The 16,431-nt window shown below is 29.9% G+C and overlaps 1 protein-coding gene across 2 annotated transcripts; it reads right to left on the reverse strand.

The window, feature by feature from the left end:
- Positions 1-10,470: 10,470 nt before the first annotated feature.
- On the reverse strand, positions 10,471-16,079 carry LOC114163573 (putative protein S-acyltransferase 1). Of its 2 annotated transcripts, XM_028047885.2 has the most exons (6): positions 15,703-16,079; positions 14,917-15,096; positions 14,517-14,825; positions 14,086-14,307; positions 10,857-11,280; positions 10,471-10,706 (listed from the first exon to the last, which is right to left on the reverse strand). In XM_028047885.2, the coding sequence occupies exons 1-5, from the start codon at positions 15,826-15,828 to the stop codon at positions 10,873-10,875; spliced, it is 1,245 nt and encodes a 414-aa protein (XP_027903686.1). In that variant the 5' UTR covers positions 15,829-16,079; the 3' UTR covers positions 10,471-10,706; positions 10,857-10,872. The 2 variants fall into 2 exon arrangements, with proteins under 2 accessions (XP_027903686.1, XP_027903680.1); XM_028047879.2 differs by having other exon boundaries at positions 10,471-11,280.
- Positions 16,080-16,431: the final 352 nt, after the last annotated feature.

Here is a 16,431-nt window from a genome sequence, read left to right on the forward strand (position 1 = left end):
GTGTCTATCTTGAGATATTCAAGACAGGCGGCTCAAGAATTTAGAAAGTAAAACAAATTTAAAAATTAAGGACTTTTATTTAAAATTTATTTTTAGCCTATTATGTAATTTTTTTTTTATTAATTGTTATAATTAATTTTATTTAATATTTTTTTAGCAGATAATATGACTAATTTATCTGAACTTTCTGGAGATATCGTTGATCTTAAATAAGTTTTTATTATCTTTAGTTGTAAGAAATTTCTTTTATCTGGAACAACTAATACTGGAATTGTTAATATTATTTTATAAGTTATAGGTGCATATGGAAACGAATCAATTCTTTTATCATTTTCTAAATCTATAATTTCTCTTAAGATATTTAATTCTAAAAATAAATCAAATCCATCGATATCTAAGAAATGATCATGTTTTAAAGATTTTTCAATGTTACATTTTTTTTACAAAAATGTACAATTTAATGACTTTAATTTTTTAACATTAAATAAAAAACAAAAATATCTTTATATATTTTAAATTGTTCAAATCTACTTTGATGTGTGGTAATTGTTTTATCTACAATATAGAAAAGCTAATTGATTATAAATGATTATTGAAGAGATTTTACAATTTCATTGTCAACGTTTTTCTCGAATTGTTTCTTTTTGCATCTAATACGTTTTTTTCATAAAACTTAGGTTCTTCTCAACTTGATAGTAAATCTTTTTTTTTCCTAAACTTGAATTATCTTTCTATAAAAGAACCTAACTTTGAATTATGCTTCAATTAATATATTATTCACCAAAAGACTAACCCCTAATCTAACTAATAGTTTTGTAGAAAAAAATTAGTTCCTTGTCAATATATATGCAAATAAACTCTAAAAACTCATAAATCAAAACTGAAACAAAATTGAGAAAAGAAACGCATTTCTAATCTAATACGAATAAAAAACATAATAAAAATAACAACAATACAAATAGACATACTCACCAGAAATAATGAGGATGAAAAAATTGGTACACACGGGTAATATGAGATTCAAGGAATATAATATGTCAAAAAAAAAACTCTTAGACGAGAAGAAAGTAAGGAGTGACAAGAGAAGTTTCAGAGAGATAAAAAGATAAAAAAGGAAAATAGGATCGAGATGGATTATAAGATAACAACAAAGATAATTAATCATTCTCTTTTTCGTAAACAAAATTATAATTTACTAAATAAATGTTTTAACTCATTAATTATCATTTTTAATACTAATAAAAGTTAACACACACTAATAATAATTTAATTGAATTTTATTCTGAAACAAAAACTTGTAATTACTTTAATAGAGCTATATTAGTAATAACATATTTTTTTAATGTCTTTTTTTTTCTTAAACATAATTTTATAATTAATTTAATAGGGTTATATTAGTACAAAAAAAAAATTGTGGCCTTTTTTCTTAAACACAATTTTATAATTAATTTAATAGAGAAATATTAGTAGTAAAAAAAATTGAGGCCTTCTTTTACTGGAGGCCTAAAGCGAGTGCTTTACCTGCTTTACCCTTGAGCTAATCTTGCTTGAAGGTGGTGTATTCTTCCTTCATTTCTAGTGTTCTCCATTTGATTTCTCCTTCCAATAACTTTTTTAATGTATTCTTAGTTTGATCGAGATGTTTCAAGATATTTTTAGTTCAAAATCCTTTTAAGAGTTTATAAATCATTTAAGTCCTAGGGAGGGAGGAATATATCAAATGGTATTAAAAGCTTTAACTTCAATTTGTCATAAGGTGTTATTGTAATTGTTCTTTCAAAATGAGTTGTTATTGTTTCTTCTAAATCCATTTGTTTGTGATGTAACTTTTGAGTTTTCTTTGGATTTTTTTTCAATTGTTATATTCATATACATGTTTCTCGTTTGGTTTTATATGATACTTCATTGCTAAATTTTTGTACCCATTTTCGTATTATTTGGCTAAGACATATCCTGTCTACATGGATTATTGTTTGATTATTATTAAGATTTTGACAAATGTACCAAGTCGCGCAAGTAGTAACCGATAAGATTGAGATATCGTTTCTCAAGAGGCTCGTGTATACTAAATAATCATGTATAATTAATGAATAATTTAAACTAAACAATGAATCCATAATTTGATTTTTTGTGCAAGAAAGTAAATATTGCATAAACAAGTAAAAAGGTGAACTTGGATATTTGAAACTCTAGAATATGAAAAGACTAGAAATGCAATAGATTGATACTGTTGGGGTTAGATTTCACCGACTTCACTCTCATGCATATAAAACACTAAAACTCTTCTCCATTAAATTACTAATGTCAACCCACAAGTTTACTCAAGCCCTAATCCCTTAGTTGAGTGAGCCTTGGTTTTCTTATTAAGAGTTAATTCCTTGAATCTCTAAATAAGTAAATCCGCTTTATGAACTAGGGTTTAAGCCAACTAATGGGTCAAGCTCCACTCCTAGATACAAGTTCCATTAGGTATCTTGTTACAAGTCTAGGTTTCAAGAGATATTTTTCGATACCTAATGATCCAAATATCATGCAATGAATGGTTAAAACAAATCAAGTATTAAATAAAGAAAAAAAGATACTAGCAATTAATGGAAGAAGCATATATATATATATATATATATATATATATATATTCAAATCATTCACAAATAGATGAAAGTTCAGTGGCTACATCTATCCCCAACAAAAATGAGTTTAGCTCTCTATTGTCATGGAGAACACAAGCTTACAAAATGGAAGAGGAAGGAGATACAAAGAGGAAAAAGAGATAGTTCTCACAAGCCCTAGTAGTCCTCCAAGCACATCGTGTTGTTTGAACTCAAAAACATCCAAGATGAGTTTTCCAGGCAAAAACACGAAGAAATAAGGCTAACTTGCCACATTAACAAAAGTGGCGCTTGGCGGAAGTCTCCCATTGCCAAGCGCAAGCAAAACAGAAGAAAGAAAATCCTGCGTGAAACCGCCCAGTGTTCTCCAGATGCCGTCAGGCGGTATGCCCCTAGAACCTTCTAGCGCCTGACACTGACTCCCTAGAAGTGGGTTGGCGCCTGGCGTTGGCCTTGAATTGCCCGACAATGCTTGTCACTTCCTTTTTATAACATTTTTTATCTTTTCCTTGCTATTCCGGGTCACTCATTTGTTTGGGGTTTTGGAGCAAAGCTTCCAATCTACGAAAAGACACAAAAACTGAAGATTAGTGGTATATTTAGATCAATATAACCTAAAATGTATTTATTCACAAAAGTAAAGTAAAATTGAGGATTAAGTGGGTTAAAAGCTATGGAAGAGTTGGTTTTGTTAATGAAATAAGACTTAGATAATGATAAAATTTATCATTACCAATTATTCTATTTTTGGGTCTACCTTTCTTGTTTTGAGTATTTGTGCTTATTCTTTAGCTTTCTTGCTCGTAAAGTTCTAAAACAATATATTACATGAAGAGAGTAATCATTATCACAATCTTTTAGAAGTTTCTTTCATGACAAGTTGTGTGTGATTTTTGTCAAATGGGTTTATTATTGAAGTTAACTTAAATCTTGTAAATATAAAAGTTAGGTGTTGTTAATTCTTATATTGAAAATTCCATTTGGATTTTAGTTTAAGAGAAGGTTTTAAAAAAATCATAAGGGGTTAAAAGAAAAGAACAAGTGATCATGGCATATCACGCTAAAAAAAAGCAACAAAAGAAAAGTATATATAAATGGTTTAAATTTTGGGAAATAAAAGTTTTAAGGATCCCTACACAAATTCTAGTTGAAGTTATTTGAAATGGTCAAATTGGACCATCAAAATTATGTGTTTTGTCTTTTAGTTACTTTTTTGGTTTATATGTTAATTTTCTTGAGTAGACTTGGCATGATTCCTGTGGTAATTGTAGTTTAGCACTTTCACTCTTTTGTAATTCTTTTTCAATATTTTTTGTTTTGGTTTATTTAAGTTTGACAACATCTTTAACCTTTTTGGTTTAGTGTTCCTCCTTTTAACATTTTTAGTTTGTTTTTACACTACATATTATTTTTTCTTTAAAAATATTTGAGTGTTTTGCTCTCTTTCAATTAAAAAAACATTTTTCTTGATTTAGAAAGCATGGATAAAAAACCTTTACAATAATTTAAGAGTAAAGCACCTTTTAGTTTTAAACAATAAGAGTAGGTAGGATTTTTTGGTCTAACCCACAACATAGTTGTTGTGTTTTTTTTTTCTCTTCATTTTGTATAAATGTCTTAAAAATAGTTCTCCTCTTCTTCACTCAAATAGATGAATTTAATAATTCAAAATAAAAGACATGCAACAAGAGAAATTGTAGGAAAAAAAAATCGATGTGATTAAGGTTGAAGAAGAATCCATTAAAGATCGAAAAAAATAAACTTCAAGAAGAAGCAAAATATAATAAGAAGCATAACAAGAAAAGATTAAGAAAAAGACATTTCAAGGAAAATTCACAAAAGGAAGACTAGAAGGAAGAAATAAAGAGATAAAATAAAATGTAAGTCTTTTAAAAATTACAAAATTTTATAAGGAAATCAAATAATATTCTCCAAATCTTAAGAGACATATATTGGACGTCCAAAGATAACAATGAAGTGTTTCTACATTCAATGTCACTTTTAAGTACTTATGTAACTATTTACATATGTCACTTTCAAATGCATGTGAATGTTACCATTATTTCTCCTGTCTTTTCCTTGATTTTAGGAACATTCCATGTGCATCCGGATATGTTTCTCTACCTTTCAAAGGTCATTCATATACTAAACAAAATTAAGGAATTAACTTTATCGTAATCATAAGATTAGTGAGTCATTAAGTACAATCATTAGTGAGACAGTTTCACTGTTAGGAGAATCAATATCAGTAACATAAAGCTTGGTGTAATAGCTGGAAAAAGGCTATTCAACTTTCTGTAGATCCTGAATAGAAAGAAACATCTTCATAAACCAACTTAGAAATGGAATTAGCATTGTTTCAGGATTTAACAATCGTATGGAAAAAAAAAAAAAAAAAGAGTGTTCCCTATCAGAAAACCAGTCGTGTTCCCTATCAGAAAACCAGTCCATTCTAGCTTTTTCTTTTCAAAGTCTGGTTTGAAGATCAGAAGCTTTGTCTAGATCAGCAATAGATTTCTTTTGCTCTTGAAGAAGGAAATCACTTTGACCTTGATAAAGCCAGCCAAGATTGAATAGCATCCAAAGATTTATGTTTCTGTGTAACCTGGAGATACACATTGCCAATAGACTTCTAGGTATCATATACAAGCTTCCTGCCATCAGGATTATCAACCCATGACTTGAAGAAGAGATTCTATTGGCAGTGCTGGATTGAGTACATAAGACAAGTAGGGGATGATGATTTGAACAACTTCTGGTTAGGATGCTACATCTGATATTATTCCACAAATCCATACTAGAGAGATTATAAAAATCTCTATCCAGTTTTCCATCAATTCTTTGAGTTCCAAGTATGACATTGTTCCAAGTAAAGCAAGCACCTCACTTGGCATTTCAATCATGTCACTAGAGTTAATTCAATCATGGAATTTAATCACTGATTAGGTTTGCTTCCTCCTTTAGAATCAGAAGAATACAAGATCACATTAAAATCATCGAAGATGCACCAGGAACCAATGTGAGCATTCTGAAGATTGCTAAGTTTGAACCATAAGATTCTTCTAGCAATATAAGAAGTTGAACCATACACACCGGCAATGTAACAGACTTTCTCCTACACGTTAACAAAAATAGATATATATTGTTTGTCTGAATGTAAAACGGAAACCTGATATCAAATTTTCTCAAACTCCAAAGATTAGGCATCAAACCAACTCTATTGGTATGGTAATAACAAAGTCTAAAGTTAATGCTGATAGAAAAAAAAGAGGCTAAAACTAAGAGTACTAAAAGGGGCACATGAGACCCTTGAAAACTAACCATAGCCTTAGCTATGAAAACCAAATGAGGTCCATGATCCAAAATGAGACTCTGGAGCATGTTAACAGTTCTCTCATTAGCAAACCATGAGCATTCCAAAAAATGATTTTAATATCCATGTAAAGCTTTTTATTGGCACCTTTTAAGTTTTGTTTGGAGCTTTAGTAGTTTTCTTTGGTGGCAGGTTTTTTGGTAGATACATCCGGCTGAAAAGATGCAGCATCACCCTCCATATCTTCAAATTCACTTGAGGATTCTTCCTCTTCAACTCTGTCAACCCAGAGTTTAGAAATAAGATTAGCTTCAACAACAATTTGAGAATTCTTGTTAGAAGGGGAGGTGATGTTAGATTTAAAGGGTTGAGTTTAAGATGGAGAGGGGGGAGGAGGGGGTGAATTGAACTATCACCAGTTTTCAAAATAAGATGACATGATGATTGAATTGATTAATGGGGTGAATTAATAAGAATGCAATAAACCGATTTAGTGAAAAATTAGAGATTAGTTGACAGATATTTCAACATGCAAAGTATATGGCAAGTATAATGTGCAATATTACAAGAAAAGTGAACAAAAAGATAGAGAGAGAATGATACACCAATATTTATACTGGTTCACTCTATCACAAACTACATTCAGTTGCCTAATCATCCTGACTAGACCAAACCACTATATTTTCAAGTATTACAAGAACTCCTCAAGAAAACAAGAAAAACAATACACACAATAAGATCTTGAACCCTACTAGATCTTCTACCACCACTTGTGAAACCCTATCACAAGTAACACTCTTGACAACCTTACTCGACAAAATACACCAGAGAACTTACAAAAATGGGAACAAGATCAGTTGGAAAGTTCAAGTGCAATTGAGAAAAAGAGACACAAAGGTAATCACAATGTGAACTTAAAACCAAGGATTTGAACAAAAAGATTGAGGCAAGAAGGCTCTAAGAATTGTTTTGTAATCTCAGATCTAAGTCTCTCTCAATAGAAAAATGTTTTCAAAAAGAATGGTTTTGGTTTCTTGTTAAATAGTTTTAAATTGAGAGATATATAGATTTCAATTTGTCTATTTTAATTGATTAAAACTTCGTTTTAATGTCAATTTCACTTGTGAAACTAATCGATTAACTCATCAATTTAACTGATTAAATCCGAACCAGCAAACAAGACTTGAAATTTAAGTGATTTTATTCGATTACAAAGTTGTTTTAATGGATTGAAAGAAAGCCAACATGACAACTTGAGTTTTATGTGATTTTAATAGATTAAATCATCATATTAATCTATTAAAATGTTCTTCATTGTTTTTCTAGAAAGTCTAGGAACATTTTAACATATTAAAACATAATTTCAAACCACAAAGCGGTCCATAATACTTTCAAAGGCTTTCCAAGTTAGTAATGATCAAATCAAGGTTAAGTAATCACTTAGAGCATGATTAAAACCAAAAATTACAATCCAAACCTGAGATCAAACACAAGATCAACATCTTTAACACCTGCATCATTGTCAGCTACCATATTGTAGTTGGAAGCATCAAATATCAAATCTTCAAGCTTGTAATCATTAAATCTTTAAACTTCAACAAGCTTCTATATCAACAGATAGATCTAACAAGGAGTGTCACAATCCTTGTTAAACTGATAAGCCATCGCATAATCAGTTGGAACTTTCTTAAATTGAACCTCATTTCTATCATGCGTTTTGGCAGCGTCATTCTCAGGGTTTTCACGACCACAATCCATATGCTGATCATTATGATACAAATTCTCTGCTACTGTAAAATTCTGATGAACAAAAGATTCAGAATGATGAATAACAGAATCAACATGTTGATTGTTTTGATAGTCAACCTCATTCTCTTTTTCTACCAAAGTGATAGGCTCAAGGGCAGGCATGTATTCAGATTCAACCATTTGGTTTTTAGAAAAAGTTTCCCCATTTCTGTCGTGGTCAGGAATCAGCAGAAACAATTTTTTCCTCAGACCACCCAAGTGGATATCAAACCTTTTCAAATTGTGGCTTAGGAACATAAACTTAGAAGTGTTCTTAATGCCGCTATGCTCATTGGATTTCCTTTTTCAATTGTCAATATAGTGATCTATCACATTGCAAATAGAATAGAAGGGAGGAAATTTCTCATACTCCATATCTGCAACAAAAGTGAACTCTGGCCTTTTAATCAAAAGTTGATTTGGTAGCTCGATTGAAAGATCCACGTCAACGAGCACACGAGCAAAGAAACCTTATGTCTTCATCATAGTGTTGTCATCCGAAGTTACGAGGATACTAATGCCCCTAGCAATTGAAAAGATAGCCTAGGCTTCCAATATTCAAGCGGTAGGCCATAGATTTTTTGGTTAATTTCATCATAGTGGGCACACAAATTTGGGACCAGGTAAAGTCTTAACATACCCGGAGAGAGGTTCCAAGAACCAATGGTTAAAACTCATAATCATGTCCTCTACGGAACTAAATGCAAATTCAGATTCCTAGAGGGATGACTTTCCAAGATTCAAGGGACTTCCAAGGTTTGGCCAACTCTCTGCATAGCTAAAGATGAGTTAAAGACTTATCACCTTTAGGGAGAATCACTCTCCCATGTAGATGATTTTTGCATTCGTCCAACCTCGCAAGGTAGTCTTCTTCAGCCACTAGGAGCGCTACCATGTCGCCTTTAATGCAAAGAGGTGGCAATTGAAAAAAGGGAATATTACAGGCATTGTGTAAGAACTGGGCAAAAGTTTTCTTTTATGCATTCATACCAACTTCCCAAGCAGATTTGGGAGGAGAAATATCAACCCCTTGTTGTAAATGTAAACACTCCCAACCAAGGAATGGCAAACCCAAAAAAATCTGACCCCATATCCTTAAGAACCGAAAAAAGAATGAAGCAAAAACACAAACAGATAGAGGGCACACCAGAGAAGAAAGCAATACACTCCACCACAACCAGCGAACCCTTTCCTTTTTAACGAACATCTAGAGTGCAAGAAAAAAAACTAAAACCAGAAAGTAAATGCAGAAAGAAAGATAACGCACCAGTCTCGCTCAGCACGAAGACAACCGCTTAGCCAAAACTGAACCTGTGTCACACGAAGCAGAAAAAAACCACGACGACAAAAGAGCAAACACTACATGGAATTTTTCTTTTTAACAACATCCAATATATGTAATTATTATATAATTTTGAATTTTTCTTATAATAAATATATGCGAGTAAATATATTTTTACTCAACTAGTATATACAGGTAAAAGTGAGTAGTTATAAATATTGCTTCCTGTTAGATGATATTTTATGTTTTTATTAATATTTATTACTTACTTTAACTATAACATTAAATAAGTTAATAAACTTAACTAAATGTTCATTGACAAAGTCTTAAAAATTTCAATACAAAGTTTATAGTTTACAAAAATTCATTCTGATGCTTTTAAGTAAAATATTTAACATGTTAACCAACTCTATTAATATATTTAACGTTTTATTATAAATAATCAAAACGAACCCTTTTAAAAACCCAAATTTTACCATTGGGAATTTAAAAAATTAATAGTGTACTGAAATGAAAAAAAAAACACTAAAACAAAAGAACTAACAACAACATTTAAATTTTATGTGAAAAAAAAAAAATAGTTGATTTTCCATGTTCGATAAAAAGAAATGGGTAAGTTAATTAATTTTACTTATATAATATGTTTGAAATTTAATTTTTATTTTACAAATGTCTAAAAAAGTAAATAATTTAAGTAGCGATATATAATATTTAAAAAGACTGTATATAATTCAATGGATAAGCGTTTTTCCACCCCAAGATTGATTGGGACTTTCTTTTATTGTTAATAGACCAATAATCCTCTACTTGCATAAAAAAATGAGTGAACATTTTATTAATAAATTTCACAATAAATTAAAGAGTATAAAGATAACTCTTCTTTAATACATATGAAAGTGGTCGATATTTGTTATATTTTGAAAAAGAAAAAAAAGAAAAGAGTTCATTTATTTCTTACATAATATATGAACTTTGATCTCTACATACATACTCTGTCATTATTGCTTAAAGTAGAGAAAATATGCATATAATATTTTCTAGTTACAAAAATACAATGTGCATAGATATTACATAAAAAAGACACTAATCTTATTTCTTCTAGTATGTGTTAGTAACAAATTTGAAATTCAAAAGTAAAAGTTTTACTAAAGGAAAAAGTGCTAATAACACATTCTAGTTATTAATTAAAATATATTAAAAATTACAAAACAAGCATACGCATTTATTTGTAATTTGTAATAAATTTCAACTAATATAGAAGGAAAATAGGAAAAAAGATTAAAGGTATTTTTCTTTGAACATTTCTAAATTCTTCTAATATTCTAAAATTGTATTTACTTTTTACTTATTTTTTTTTTATAATTAAGTGAAAGGATATATTACTCTTATTCCATACTATAACAAAACAATTGGAATTGCAGACAAAATCTAGCATCCTAACTAACTTTAAGAAAGGGAATAAAACTGTTCATCATTGATTAATCTAACTCCTTCATTCATTTATAGATCCTGCATTCATATGTGAACATATGTCAGTTTTTGTAACTTGTCACCTTTTTTTTTCTCTCCTCTCTCTCTCTCTCAGCATTGAAAATATCTAAGTTTCCATTGAGACATGTCATTTGTTTCATTCACTTAAGAACCTTTTGCATGTTTCCTCATTCATCAGAAAATCAACATTCTAACCTCAGAAGAGTCCATTTGCCAAAAGAATCTGCAGCAAAGACAGCTATTACTACTTGGAATCATTTTCAAGTCCTCAAGCTTTCTGTGACTAACAAGTTCTGCAAATCTCTTGCAGCAAAAGTTCTTGATCATTCACTGTTTAGGGCATAATGCATGAGTAATATATTTTAAATGGTACCTTCAAAGAACCATTATTACTGCTTCTCTTCTTTTGCATTGGGTCCTCCAGTTTTGGATTTTGTGTTATCAGCAGGAACAAAAATATCATATTCACCTTCTTTTTCTCCTGCTTTTTTCTTTAGAGTATCATCAATGCCGTTATAATCCAGTTCCTTCAAAATGGAAGGAACTCTCATACCATCTTTGCCATACATTGTTCCCATTTCCATGTCAAATTTCTGCTTTGAGCTTATAAAACCTCTTTCCAAATCTGAAGTGTAGGATTCGTCTGGATTATCATCCTCAACCAGAACCCATTCTCTGAAATTTATCATTGTTTTTGGGATCCTACCACACGAAAGTTCTTTGAAGTTTTGCAATACTCCCTTTGTATATGGATTTTCCTTCTTATCGTATCGGTACCGAAAATTCTCATAGGTTGTCTGTAACAAAACACAAGATAAAAAAAAAAAAAAAAAAGTCAGTATATATGTTATTTTTATTATGAGGGTAGAATGAAAAGAAAAATTATGGAATAACACTTTTAACCTTTCATTATCAAATTAATAACTAATTGTTAAAGGTCATATGATATTCATAAAGATCGATGGTCTTCTTTTTATTAATTATCATCTAAGTCCACAATAAGGCAATTTAAACTTTTTTTTATAAGTAACTTTTTATGTTGTGTTTTAATCAATAAATTGTTATTTTTGTGGAAATTATAGTTCATGTGAATTTATATGAGATAAGGTCATCGATGGAAAGGCTATAATCTAAAGAGTTTACGAGGGTTCATAAGCATGAGAGGGAAACATGGAAATAAAAGAGTAAAATATGAGACTAAAAGAGTTTGAAGAAGAAATTAGGGAATGTAATATATATTTTTTAATTCTTAAAATATATGATGAGAGTGTGCATGAACTATCTTAACCACCTACGTGATTAAGCTAGTTCATTAACATAACCACCTTATTAATGAGAGAATCAAAACTTCCCTCACTCTCATTATAGATGATTGTGTCAGTCATGAGTTGAGTTCTTCTTCTTTGGATGAGTTTGTTGTGTTTCTTACCTATTGATGGAAAGCTTATTGAACCTTTTCTTCACTCTAAATAAATGGTCCCTTTTTTTTTACAAAGCACACTTGAATATTAAATTTTTAGGATTTTGTAATATTTTAAGAGTCTTGAGAATGTGATCTTTGATGGCCTCTTTTAAGTGGTGAATCAACATTTCACTTATCCTCCAAGAATTTAAAGTAAATGTGGTCATCCTACCCCTTTTGTCCATTGTTTTTTATTCTAACATTTCTTGTTCGTCTATATGTTTTTTTGGCAAGAGAGTTATATCATAGTTCTTCGGTTCAAATTCTTTGATGATTAGGCAAACCCTTCACAAATTTCAAGATACCCCACATTAAGTGGTATCAAGAGCTTTGACTTCAATTGGTTACATGAAGGTGTTACATCACCTCATAAGTGTTCTTTCCAAGTGAAATTCCTTCGTTTTTCAAACCCAATTTTAAGTGATATGACTATTTTATTTTCTTGTTGGCTATTATTTTATACCGAGATACATTAATGATTTCCTACTCTAATCTTGTTTTACACAGTAATTCATTAGTCAAGTTTGGTATCTACTTGTTTTCATCTTGGTTAAGACATACTTGTTATATAGGTATGGTTGTTTGCTTGACTATCTAGTTTGAGTCTACCTTTATTGATTTGAGCCTTTTTCCTTGTTCTTTAGTATTTTTGTGATAATGTTTGAACAATCTTGTGTAGGAAAAGAGTATCAAGCTCTCAATTTTAGAGAATTTGCTTTTGTGATAAGATTTTTGAGAGAGTTTCTTGAATAAACTTGTTATTGAGTTTATTTGAAACTTGTAGACATAAAGATTAATTTTTTTATTGAAAATAAAATTTAGATTTTATTTTAAGAATGGGTTTTCAAGTTTGTAAATGGTAGACAAAAAGAATACAAGATTTCGATACCTATTACAACAAAAATGGCAAAGAAAAGTTGAAGATTAAATTTAAAAAAAAAAAAAAGGTAACCTTAACCTATAAAACCTTGGACTCAAATTCTAGTTGTTTTCATGGGAATTAGCCTAATTAAATCATCAAATTTATGTGAAAATAATTTGTTGGGTTTGGTAAATTTTATTGGGCAACTTAAATATAAATCCTATGGTAATTATTATTGTTTAGCTATACCCTTTTGTGAGTCTTTTCTAGGTTTCCACTTCCTTTGGTTTGAGTCTTGTGTCAACATTTTTTAATCTTTTGGTTTAGTTTTTTTCTTAGTTTGTCTTTGAAGATTGCATAAAGTTTTCTCTTGAAAGTTTTTGTTTTTTTTTTTTAAAGTCTCTACAAAAAATTTGTTGATTTGTTTCTCTTTCTTTCAATTAAAAGTATTGTTTATTGATTTGGAACTTTACAAAAATATTTTTTACCAAATTAACCTTTAAAAATATTCATAGTGAAAGTCTAAGCTTGGGTTTACATAAAGAGTTTCACTGTTTCTAAGATATTCAAATACATTAAATTTGAATTGATTTTATTTCAAATAGGTTTATTTTTTAAATGTTTTGTTTAGATAAGACAATTCAAATTTATTGAATTTTTATTTTCACATTTGGATAAAATATTTCAATTACCAAAAAATGTAAAAGGAATTAATTGAATATTAGCAATTGTTAATAATTCAAAAAAAAATACTTATTTATAATCTATTAGTGAATCTTGGTTGATATTATTTTCTAATTAAAGTTAGTCAATAATTTTTCAATTGACATTGGCAAAGCTTTAATCAAATGTCAACCAATAATTTTCTTAATTGATGTTAAATACAATAACTTTGTCTAAAATTGATCAGGTTATTTTACAAGGTTATTAGTTATTCTAGGATTGTTTTGTGGTGAAGTTCAAGTTTGCCGAGTGACAATTAAATTGTGACAACTATTTTAGTTTTCAAAATAAAACACATTTGATGGTTTTTGGTTGACAAAAATTACATTTTAAACATCCACAAATCATTATTTTGTAGTGTCACATCATATTAATACAGAAAATCATATAGTAAAGTAGTCTAATCTTCTTAGATATCTAAGTAAGAATAATAGTATACATAAATTAAACTACATAACTAATGAGCAATTCTAAGATAATCACATGTACAAGCAATAAGAAACCATTATATAAATGTTGCAAATATTAATGTTCAATGGAAAAACAAATGAATACCTGGTTGGTGGAAATCAAATAAAGATGGAAAACTGTTAGTCCTCCCACGAACCAAACAGCTATGAAGCAATACACAATGAGAGTAACTGATAGAACATCATGTGACATGTTGACCCACAATTTACCCTTTTGTCGGAGAAGGTTAACCCAAGAAAAAGCAAACACATATATACACAACAAGGTTGATGATGATATGAACAAAATGAAGAATGGGTAATTACGCTGCAAGAACAAGAACAAAAGGAACAAAGTTAGGTTCTTTTGAAAAAATAAGGCATATCAATACATGTTCTAAGTTCATTTGTTATCAAATTCAATAAACATACATTACGTATTAATATGTGATATGTAATAGCGCATATCAGTATATTCAAAACTTTTACAGATAAAAGAAGAAAACATTAATGTTGTAGATAAGTTGGAGAACTTACTGATCCAATGCACTGACCAACCCAAGGGCAATGATGATCAAACTTTTGCACACAATTATTGCAGATAGAACAATGAGAAGCACGTGGTGGACGATACAACAAACAAGTGTCACAAAATTTCACCTTTATTGTGTGACCATTAACAGTCATATCTTTCACCCTGGGAAACTTCAAATTAGGGGCTTTATTATTTAACCATTCCATGGATGGTGTGTTTATGTCTAAAGGTTCTTCTAATTCAGGTGGTTGTGCATTTCTAGGGATAATTCCTGGATCTCTACTAGATGTCATGAAGAGAAAAACAAAAACCTGTTACAGCCAGTGAAATGTGATGTTAAGAATATCATTCCCATGTTAAGTACTCAATATTGATAAGGAAAAACCTTTCAACTTTACCAACCAAAACTGTGAGAACCACTCCTCCAATTAGTACAGGGTTGCTAAAGTGAGCATCTTCTTTCTTTAATGATAATAGCATTTTTATGCAAAATGTTATTGCAGGACCTCCAATCAGGAACGATGTTAGAAAAAGAGATGATGCATCTTGACCGAAAACTAATCTTCCACCACATAGAAATTTCTGACAACAAAAATGTTAATTATGCAAAATTAAATTATATCACAATATAGTGAAATTATTACCTTGTAAACTACTTCTTAAATAAACAATTTGATGAATAAAGTATATCCTTAATAGATTACTTGTTTATACTGTCAATTCTCTTTCAAAGTTAAGGTCCACATACTTGAATCTGTCTAAAGTTTTATTGTTATGATATGGAAGAGTAATAAAGTAAGGAATAAGTGTATTAGAAAGGTTTTATTCCTATCAAAGAAAGAAGATAAACCAAGATTACTACTACGATGGTGGTAATAATAACAATTGTACCAAATATCTTTATATGTTTTCAAATGGCAAATACTCATCATATCGAGTCACATAAAACCTAGTTTTCCTCCTTGTGGCATCCAATAACCTAAAAAACACTAAAAAGGTTTAAATTGTACTATTGAAAATCAATTTTTACTTTTTTCTTTATAGATTTTATACTAAACATGCGAATAAGAACAACCAACAAATATTTTATGAAAAAATATGGGTAAAGTTTGATTTTGATTGAAGAGAAACATTAAGTGGCGGAAACAGTATACATGGTGTATAGATTTTGAAGGGAAAAAAGTGTACATTATTTCCTTTCCAAACTTGGTAGAGCCTTCTCTTGACGCTGGAAGCTGGAATTGAGGTGGCGATAGATGAGGAGCGAGAGGCCATTTTATTATTTTTTTGTTGGCAGGAATTGTCGGTGAACATGGTAGGGTGTGACGATGATGTTGTGTACAATGTTGTTGCAATGATCACCTTTCTCAGCAAAAATCCACTTGCATTTGTTTTGTGGTATTTGAATTAAGACTTTTGCTTAATGTTCTGGTTTATTGTTCCTCACCGCGAGATCAATTGGCCGTGGTAGGGGAACAACAAGAAGGGAATTGAATTTCCCTTCTGAAGTTCCTTTCTTTTTTCTTACAATCTCATTTTCTCACGCCTTCTTGCCTCTCTCTCCCCTCTCTCTCTTCATCCATGAAACAAGCATTGCTCTAACGATTTCTCAAATTCCACCGATCTTTTCGTTACTATTAACTATTTTAGACAATATTGTAATGCTACATGGTATCAAGTTTTTTTAGTACGTTAATGTGTGTGATTACATAAATCACACAAATTATTTTTTTAATGTATATTCTATGATAAAATATTGCATAAGAAGTAGTTAAGAAATTGTGCATATAACTTTTATGATTAATTGAGAAATTCATATATAGCTACAATTGCAAGTAGAATTTCAGTGCTAGATATTTTTTAACTAATTATATATGTATTGGATGTGTAAACCATAAATGTATTTATATCTACAAA

Source organism: Vigna unguiculata, chromosome 1 (genome assembly GCF_037176805.1).
Source record: "Vigna unguiculata cultivar grain cowpea cultivar isolate G323 ecotype 2 chromosome 1, ASM3717680v1, whole genome shotgun sequence".
Classification (NCBI taxonomy): Eukaryota; Viridiplantae; Streptophyta; class Magnoliopsida; order Fabales; family Fabaceae; genus Vigna; species Vigna unguiculata.

Coding starts and splice junctions, on each gene's coding strand:
- LOC114163573 (XM_028047885.2), bottom strand. CDS start 15,828: ATGTTCACCGACAATTCCTGCCAACAAAAAAATAATAAAATGGCCTCT. Junction 14,826..14,916: donor GAGTGGTTCTCACAGTTTTG/GTTGGTAAAGTT, acceptor TGGCTGTAACAG/GTTTTTGTTTTTCTCTTCAT. Junction 11,281..14,085: donor ATTTGATTTCCACCAACCAG/GTATTCATTTGT, acceptor GTTTTGTTACAG/ACAACCTATGAGAATTTTCG.